The sequence below is a fragment of the Culicoides brevitarsis genome, chromosome 2 (genome assembly GCF_036172545.1).
Source record: "Culicoides brevitarsis isolate CSIRO-B50_1 chromosome 2, AGI_CSIRO_Cbre_v1, whole genome shotgun sequence".
Taxonomy (NCBI): Eukaryota; Metazoa; Arthropoda; class Insecta; order Diptera; family Ceratopogonidae; genus Culicoides; species Culicoides brevitarsis.
This window is the reverse complement of record NC_087086.1, coordinates 24,448,937-24,458,692: the sequence shown is the minus strand read 5'-3', so window position 1 is coordinate 24,458,692 and position 9,756 is coordinate 24,448,937. Positions and strand designations below refer to the sequence as shown.

Below are 9,756 nucleotides of genomic sequence, written 5' to 3'. Positions count from 1 at the left end.
CAAATGTTTTTTTGTGTCACTCGTTTTGTTTTGTTTTTTTTATTTAATTTTTTACTTAAAGTAACGGTTTTCATACGAAGATTTTTTCAAAAAAATGAGACGACCAAAAGTGATAAACCTCAGAAATCCATTCATAAAACTGATCAGCCTCCCGAATCAGCAAAAGGCCATCCAGCTACGACGTCAACAAATCGCGAATTTTAATTTTCCTGTGAGATTTTTGGCTAAAAAACAAGAGAAATCATGGGACGACAAGTGATTGCAGACGTTTCTCTTGAAACTTACCTCAAAAGTCTTTGCAAAATGCAGGAAATTATCACGGGACTCATCATTGGACAGGTAAATTCCCTTTTTTTTATTTCCTACCTACCTCAACTAATTTACATTTTTTCAACCACTTTCCAGCCTTCAAAGACTTCCAAAGACAACGTCGTGCATTTCGCTCGAACACCCACAGAAGGGACCAAAATCGATTCCTTATCCCAAGTAGATGTCTCGGCATTCGCAAATCACGTAGCGGACACTCTGAAAATGCTGCCCGGTGGAATGTTTATTCTCGGTGTCTTCGTCGTTGGACCCAAAGATGTCTTTTCCGACAACGCTGGCGTTCAGAAGTTAAAGTCGTTGATCGTGAATTTGCAGCAGTAAGAATTTTTTTAAAGATTTTTCGATAAAAATTTAAATTTTTGTTTATTTTTAGCACTATTAAAGGCAACAAAGTGTTACTTGGTGACTCGGATTCCTTCGATGACGGCGAAAAACTCGTTTTGTGGTACTCATCCAGCAATAATTCCTTCGCTTGTAAGAATTTCTCGGGAGATTCGACAAAAGGAGCCCAATTAAAAGGTGTCGACTTCAAATTTCAACCGAAATTGGCTCAGAATTGGGTGACTTTCGAGACTTTTTATAAATTAAACGAACATTTGGCTATCGAAGATGTCGAAAACGCGAGTAACGAGGACGTTTTAATGTTGCCGTTGAAATATTTGAGCGGCGCTTTGGACAAAAGTAAAGTTTTCTTCAACGGAGCGCCGTACGACGCCTCAGAAACGGTCGAAAAAGTGACGAACGACAGTCGAACTGTCCAAGCTCAGGTTTTTAAAATTTGTGACCCAGTGGAAACGGAGAATTTAGAGTCAAAATCCGTGGAAAAAGCCGATCACACGATAATGGCTCAGGGATTCCTCTCGAGTCGAACATTCCTGCCACTGAAGGCGACACTCGCGGAAGCCGAAGCCTTCATCAAGCAAGATATTTTACGGACACTCGCAGCTCGCATTCAAATCCTGGCCGATTCACTTGTCGACACGAAAGTTACGGTCGGCGAGGTTGTCATCAATGAGCCGCCACGTCGCATTTACTTCCCAATCGCAGCGAAAGATTCCCTTCTCTTTTCCGACTATTTATTCCCGAACGAGACGATCGACACAATTTCGCAGCAAATTAAGCAGAATCTTGATGTTACGTTGAAACCGGACCAGATTCAGCTGAATGTCGAAGTTGTGTGTGATAACCAGACGTCGCAGAAGGAGCACAAATCGAAGGACGACAAGTCGGCAAAGGGACACCAACAAGCAGCGAGCGGGAAAATTTATTTTATCATGATAATCGTGGCGGTTCTCGTACTGATTTTGTCAATTATTGCGCATTTTTATCTTAATTAACGTTGATTTTTTATTTGAAAGTGAAGAAAAAAGAGAAAAAACAGGTTTATGTTAAATGTTGCTTTGTTGAAATAAATGTTTTATAATGAAAATTAATTTAAATGGAAAGTTTCGTGAGAGAATTGGTGAGAAAATGAACTCCTTGTGCTACAAAAGTGTCGCTCTTTCATTATTTTTAGTTGAATTTGCATTTCGAAAAGTCCATTTCGGGATGTTGTTCCATGAATCTGAAATGAAAAATGTTTAAAAATTAAAAACGGTTCGAAGTTTTGATCAAAATTCAAATAAAGTAAGCAGTTTAAGAAAATACGAATTAGCAAGCCTGGCAATTTTCTAAGGTGTGACGACTGGTATTTTGTTTTTTTAAATTTATATTTGGGATTTTTGGACTCTCGAGATCTAAAATTAAGATCCTCCAAAGTATTTTTTGTTTTTTTTTTTGCAAACAAAAATAATTGAAAAAAAAAATGAATTTTAATTCAATTTGATTTCAAATTTACGAAAATTTTAATTTTTTTCTTTTTTTAGAAGATTTCATCGAAAAAAAAAATCTTGAACTACTTACTTCTTCATAACCTCCTGTTTCTTCTGATCGTCACTCGTGGGCAGTCCCATTTCCTTTTGCCGTTGGTCGTACATCATCTTCTCCACCATGCCGCGTGTCTCGCCATCCAAATCACTCAACTTTGATGGTTCCGGATTGATTTTGCGCGTTGACAAGGGAGCATCTGTCGTCACTAAGCGATCCCACCAATTCATCTGATTAATTTTTTCGAAAGTAATGACCACGGAATTCTTCTCGAGGAGCCACAACATGTCCGCATGTTTGATTTCCGCACACAAGTCACCGTCAATTATCAAGGGATGACCTTTCAAGCCAACTTTGGCGTGCTTCTTGGTGAATTCGACGACAACATCTTTCGAGCGTACGGTAAAGTTAACGTTGAATGGCACGCGCAACTGCAAGACAAAGAAATAAATGAAAAAAATTTATTAATTGTTCTGTAAATGAATTATTACGGAGGAAAAAAAACTGATCAATGTGTCGATATTTATTGGCAACAATGTTAATGATGAAAAAATACACGTGAACACATGTCTCTGCCACGCATTAAAAAAAATTAAAATCGTTAAAATTGAATTACGAAAGCGCTTTTCTGCTTTAACTTTTGAGATTTATTCAAAAATTTTTGTAATTAAAATTAAATCTGAATTTAAAAAAAAAATCAGCTCTGGTGCAAAAATTTATGACTTTAGCGAGCAAAATTAAAAAAATATTTTTTTTTTTTAATATTTTTATTTATTAATTGACAATTTAGTCAATTGTTTTTTTTTATCAAACTTTGGACAAAAGATATAATTTAAAATTTTATTTTCAATAAAAAAAATATTTCGAAAATTAAAAAAAAATAATTTAAGTCAAGTAACTTAACTTAAATTAAATTAAAATGAAGTGATTTTGTTTAAATCAAGTAAAAAGCCGAATAGTTTTAAAAATTTTGCAGTCCTTGTTTTCAGAATTTTAATAAAAATCTTCTAAAACCCTTAAACAGTCCCGAAAAATTAAAATTATTATATGTATAATTATTTTATTTTGAAAAAAATAATTTTTCTCCAAAAAACGATTAAAAATCCAACAATTTTTGGACTTTTTATTTTTACTTGTCAAAATTTTGTAGTTTTATTTAATTTAATATTAAGTCAAAATATTTTATTTTTTTTTTATTCAAATTTAAAAAAAAGTCATAAGTTTTTTTTATTATTTATTTTTAAATTAATTTTTAAAAAATATTATTTTCGATTGGACACAAAAAATAGCTCTTTTTTCTTCAAAATGCACTAAAAATGTAAAGATAAAGTCATTAATTTATTATTTCTCAATTTATGCAGCAGTTACAATAAAAATGATTGACAGCGATTATTATTCGATCATCGTTCATAAAGATTTCCAATTATTTGTCCAAGTGTTCGCATTGATTTATGGGCATAATTTAACTTTAACTCACGTTTCATGAATTCATTTGCGACAGATAAGGATTTTGAATTAATTAAGTCAACAACCAGTCGTTTCCATCTTAATATTCTAAGCACAAAAAAAATTATTTGTCACCGAATTCCGTAAAATGCACTAAAACTACTGCGCGTCATCCTTTATCGTTCTGACTTCCAAATAACTTTTAGATATTTCATCAACAAATTTTATGAGTAAACAAAGTAATAATCATGAAGAAATCAATTCGCCAGAATTTCAGCCAAGGATCAATGACTTATTCAATTTTTTTATGTCGCCTCGTCTCATATTACTCCATTAGTTATTTTTAGCCTTTTTTGCACGTTTCTACCTGCTGATCAATTAAGTTTTTATCGATAATTTTTTTTTTTTGGTTTGACTTGCTGTTTTTTAAAGACAAAAGGACGTGACCTAGCACAATAAGAACAAAGTTCAGTTTGTACAAAGTTGAGATAGAGGTTAAGTACTTTTTTTTTAATAAATTGTGACACTCATCATCGGCTACTGGTTATGAACTACCCTTGAACTCGGGACATATTTCGTAATTTTTCGACACAGACAGGTAATTTCCCCTTGTCGTCGATGACGCTGATGAATCACGCAGGAATTTCAACTAACTCGACCGTATTTCTCTCGAATTATGTCACAATGTACACGTCGTCGTCGTCGCGTACAAAATGTTAAAATATGATAATTCGTTGAACTTGAAACACATAAACGCACTTCTGTTTCCTACTTCACATCGGTGTTGTGGTTGTCGGTAAATAATCGTGTGTTGAATACAACTATTGCTCTTGAAATATGTGGTGCAATAATAAATAAATACAATTTTTTTTCTTTCGTGTACGCGATTTTGATGATGATGATGATCATGTTAACATGTGTGTTGTTGTTTTGTGGCTAGCTACTGTTCAGTTGGGGTCAATGAGCTTGAAATTCGTTTAATGTGACGATGAATAATGTGGTGATTGAGATAATTAGTGGGTTTTTATGCGCTTGGTGTTAAGGACAATTTTTTATTGGACATTTTATTAATTAGGATGGATTGTCTTTTTTTTTTGTTCCGGAGAATCGTAATTCTTGAATATTCTTTGTTGGCAGATTGCTGTTAATTATTGCGGTTTTTTTTATTTCTGGATTTAAATTAATGAACCCTTACTTGATGTGCTAATGACCTGAGCCAAAAGTTGTTTCTTTGTTTGTTGATTAAAATTTAATTGCTTTGTTTTTCTTTGAGTTTTTCTACTTGTTTGGAGCGGAAAAAAATTGAGATGAAATTTTTTTTCAATTCTGATTTTTTTTTTGTTTTATTTTTTTGTAAAAAAAATTAATAAGAAAATAAAATTTAATAAAAAGGTTTTGAAATATTTTTTCAAAAAATTACTGAATTTTAATTTGGATTATTTTTTATAAACATTTTTTTGACCATTTTTTTTATCAACCTAAAATATTTATTTAAAATTTAATATTATGATTTACTTTTTTAAATTTTCGATTTTTAAATAAAATTCAGAACAGCAAATAAAAAAAACTTCAATCAGTTTAAATTTATTGATGAATATTTTCATTTATTTTGAGGAAAAAAAATATATTTTTGCAAAAACTTTTCAAAATCTTTAATTTTTTAAATTTTTTAAAATAAAAAAAAAAAATAAATTTTTTATAAAATTTTTAACTTTAAATAAAAATTATTCTAGTTCATTAATTATTATTAGTTCAGTTCATTTTAGATTTTGTGAGTGAATTTTGCAACCCTTACATAATAAAAATTCTTAAAATCTGTAAAATTCATGTAAACTTTACAGAATTTTGATAAATAATACACAAAAAATGAAAATAAATTTGGAACGACTTAAAATAAAAAAAAATTAAATTTAAAAAAAAAACGAAGATGAAAATTTTTTCAATTAAAATTTATGTACCAAAAAATTGAACATCATTAAAAGTAAATTGAGTGCATCCAAGCAGATTTAAGGGCATTAGGTATTTTTAGTTGAAGGACAATATTTCAATTTATATAGTACAAAAATAATTTTCTTTAAAAAAATTAAGTCGCATTAACGCTTTAATGTCTCTACATAGGGTTTTAAAGGTGAAAAATAAATAACTTGCCAACTTAGATAAAATAATGAAAATATTTTTCCAAAACGATTTTAAGCCGAAAATAATTAAAATTTAGGATAAAGAAATAAAAAGCCTAAAACCAAAAGATATTTAAAAAATAAAAATGCAAAAAAATGTTAACGCCTTTAACATTTTTTAAAAATCTTCTTAAAACAAGTGTTCACCGAATCACTTTTTTCATAGAAAAAAGCCTCAAGGAAAACTAATCGCTGATTCATTCTCATTCACTCACGCGTACGTCCAACAACACTCCCCTATCGCGTACGTGACTTTGATCGCGTTTCATTTTAATTTTATTCGCTACCTTTTACCATCTCGTCCGTTCCATGTTTGTTTTTAAGTAGCTTACTTAATTTCTGTTCTGCACAAGCAAACATCGCACAAGAGAACATTTACTTTTTCCTTTGAAAAAAGCAACGCGAACAAACGTCCATTAAAACCATTCGATATGTCATGATCATGATCATTTGCTCTCAACGTACGTGGCGGCGGTGTCGACCGACAGTAGCCAGTTTATAAATAAATAAGATTTTGATGCGAAATTAAATTCAAAATGCGGCAACTAACAATGCATATCAAATAAATCGCAAATCTAAACTTAAATTTTTGCACACACACAAACACATGGACGAAGAAAAAAATTTTATGTTCGATTGTTGTGTGCTTGATAATCACTCACCGTAACGATAACAAATTCTTCTGACTTTAGTTCACGTAATATTAATAAAAATAAAAGCGAGTTATGTCAGTTTCTTATAACAGCATAAAGAGCGAGACGAAATTTTTGCACACACAGTTTTATTGCATGTTTTGGCATTTTTTTTAACTCTAGTAAATAATTTATTTGATTAACATTTGATTGGATAATAAAATTTGCTCATTTATCTGGTCGCATCGCTCATCGGGCAATTAACGCAAATGATTTACGCTCAAAACAACAAATGCGTCAAAAAAGTGTCGTTAAAGCATAATTGACTGCAGTAATTAATTAGCATCTACTTAAAAAAATATCGGAGTGACGTTATTACTATTTACTTAGTGTTGCATCGGATTCCATAAAAATTCATGGAAAATTTTTAATTTAATTGAAACAATGTCACTGTCATGTGTACGGAAATTTGATACATATCAATCAGGTCAGAGTCATGCAAATTTTTATTATGAATTCATGTCACAAGAAGGTAATTAAGACAATTGCATTTGCATACAGAAAACTATAGCGGAAGGTTTTTCTCAAGTCATTAATAAAAAAAAATAATTGAATAATAAAACTAATCATTTTAATTTAATAATTTTTTAATTTTTTTAATTTTTAATTTTTTAAATTTTATTTTAATTAATTTATAAATTTTTATTTTAATTTAATTTATTTTCCATCAAATTTCCATAAATTAAATAAACTTAATTTAATTTTTTTTCAATTTTTTTTTCGATGTTTTTGACTTAAATTAAAATATTAAATAAAAAATTAAAGTTAAATTAAATAAAAGTTAATTTAAATATTAAATAAATATTATAAAAAATTTAAATTAAAGATCAAATTAATTAAATTTATTAATTTTCATTCAATAAAATTTTATAAAAAAAAACAAATAAATATTTGTGGTTAAACGTTAAAAAAATTTTAAATTCAATTTTTTGAGAATTTTATTATGATTTTATGAATTAAAATTTTGAGAGAATTTTTTTTAAGCTTTTTTGTAAAATAACAAAATTTAAACAAAATTATAAAAAATAAAAAAATACGACAATTAAATTAAACTTTATTTTTAAGATAAAATTTAAAAAACATACATAATTTTAAAAAAAAATTCTTGAAAAAAATTTTTTACTTAAAAACTTTATTTCAATCATGCAAAATATGCATAAAATAAATAAATTAATTCCACATTGACCAAATTATATCTTTTATATCACTCACAAGGACCCCGTAAAGGTCATTTTGAGAAAAATTCTTGACATTACGCTCCTCATCCTCCTCCTCCACACACAAACACATCAGAACCATTCGCTTTTATTCAAATTACAAGTTATTGACCTACAATATCCATCATCAGTATGTCATGGACAGCGCAAAGTAGGTACACACTTACACATAATAGAGACAATATAATTTATTGTTATTATAATAAAAAAAATTACTTTGATCATTATCGATCTTTTTTTCCATACATTCATTAAAAAACATGTTTGTTACGACGACTACGGTGCAATAAAAAAAATAAAATAAGAATTTTGTGTTCTATTTCTGATCTGATGTGCATCTGGCGTTTCTGTATTCAAAGCAAATAAATATCGTTTATGGTCTAATTGGGTTCGAGTGTGAAGAAAAAAAAATCACCTTGTTGCTTGAAGCAAAGTCCTCTCTTATACACAACTAAAAACATGTTAAAACCCTTTTTTTCGTGTTTTTGTCTAATAAAAAAAAGTTCTACATTTTATTTCTTGTTGCAAAAATAACAATTTTATTTATTTATTACTTACAAGAACAAACAATTCGAGGCAGGTGAGCATGACGTGATACAATTCAATTTTTGTCTTGTTTGTAAAGAATTACCTCAGATCGATCGGATGTCTCACATGAATTTTATGCAACTTTATGTTAAAATGTAATTATTACCGAATCGTGATGAAGTTCCAATTAGTTGATTTTATTGGACTACAACACAACAAAACAAACAAAACGTTAAAATTTATCATCTTGAGCAAATATTTACTCAGAAAAAAAAATTATTTTAATTATAATTAAACTGTCGGGATGAGTGATTTATACGAAAATAAAACGGTCTTTAGTCCAGGATTAACCTTGTCATACAAATGTCATGTCACAATGTATGTTTTTAGTCAGCTACCGTTTTGGACTCAATGATGGGTGAGATAAAAAATTCCTGTGTCACAATGGATTTTTTTAAATTAATTTTTTTTTATTTATTTGATAAAAATCTGTCTGTCTGTCTATTTAAGCTTTTAACCTTAAAACGCTCGTATCTCTTTTTTTTCTGATACGATAAAATTATTTTTTTTTTCATAAATGAACAAAAAAATACTAAACGTGACTTCAATTGACAGACACCCAATTATTGCTGAGATGCGCTCAGTAACTACTGTCAATGTTGCATTTTTTTTTGAAATTTTTTAAGGTAGGAGTCCGTCGCGTCCTTTTAAGACGTTTTACTAAGTGTCGTCAAAATAGGTAAAAAAAAAAATACAATCGTCGCCAGAGCATTCGCATCGTAAATTTATGTAACACTCACTGGAACATTAAACAGATTTTAGCTTCAGTTTAGTTTAGGTAAACAAACGATCGCTTCATAACAATAAATTTTAAAACATAAAACGTGATGAATTGAATCGCTTCATAAATTTTGCAAAAAAAAAAATATTAAATAAACAAAGACGTTCGCTTTAAGCTACCAAGCCATCATTTAACTAAATCTGCTTATTGTTTTATCAACGAAAAAAAAGTATTTTGTAACTGCTGTGATGATGAAAAGACGTCTGGCTTCTATTTTAAAATTTTTAATCCTCTTTTAGAAGTTTTTAATTTAATTCCATCACTTTTTCGCTATTTGACGTTAATGCTCATTATTTTGAGGCTCATTGCCTTTTTTGAAAAAGATAAAAAAAAAATACTAAAAATATGATGAATGAAGTAGCGTCAAATAAAACTTGGAGATCGATGATAAAATAATATTATTAATAATGTTCTAATGCTACTAGTAGGCTGTAACAGCTTCCAGTCATAGTTTTGATATTTCACGATTATCTGAGTTTTTTTTAAATCTAGGAATTTTTGCCACATAATAATAATGTTGTTTTATTGTTGTTGTAGGGGCTTACAAAAAGTTATTTTGTTTTAAATATAGACTTTTAAAAACTTTATTCGATAATAATATTAATAATAAATGACAAAGATAGTGAACACCCGGTATCGATTACAATTTTTCGCTTTAACGA

General features: G+C 29.1%; 2 protein-coding genes across 2 annotated transcripts in view; one reads left to right on the top strand and one right to left on the bottom strand.

The window, feature by feature from the left end:
• Window positions 1–177: 177 nt before the first annotated feature.
• On the top strand, window positions 178–1,760 carry LOC134832013 (protein odr-4 homolog). The gene is made up of 3 exons (XM_063845898.1): window positions 178–339; window positions 406–644; window positions 701–1,760. Exons 1-3 carry the CDS (start codon window positions 244–246, stop codon window positions 1,662–1,664), a joined length of 1,299 nt encoding a protein of 432 aa, XP_063701968.1. The 5' UTR covers window positions 178–243; the 3' UTR covers window positions 1,665–1,760.
• The window catches only part of LOC134832012 (nuclear migration protein nudC), a 48,282-nt gene continuing 40,207 nt past the window's right edge, over window positions 1,682–9,756 (bottom strand). Inside the window, exons 5-6 of the mRNA XM_063845897.1 lie at window positions 2,230–2,624; window positions 1,682–1,891 (exon numbers count right to left, since the gene is read on the bottom strand). Coding sequence (XP_063701967.1) covers window positions 1,840–1,891; window positions 2,230–2,624 — 447 coding nt within the window. The 3' untranslated portion in view covers window positions 1,682–1,839. The remainder of the gene's footprint in view (window positions 1,892–2,229; window positions 2,625–9,756) is intronic.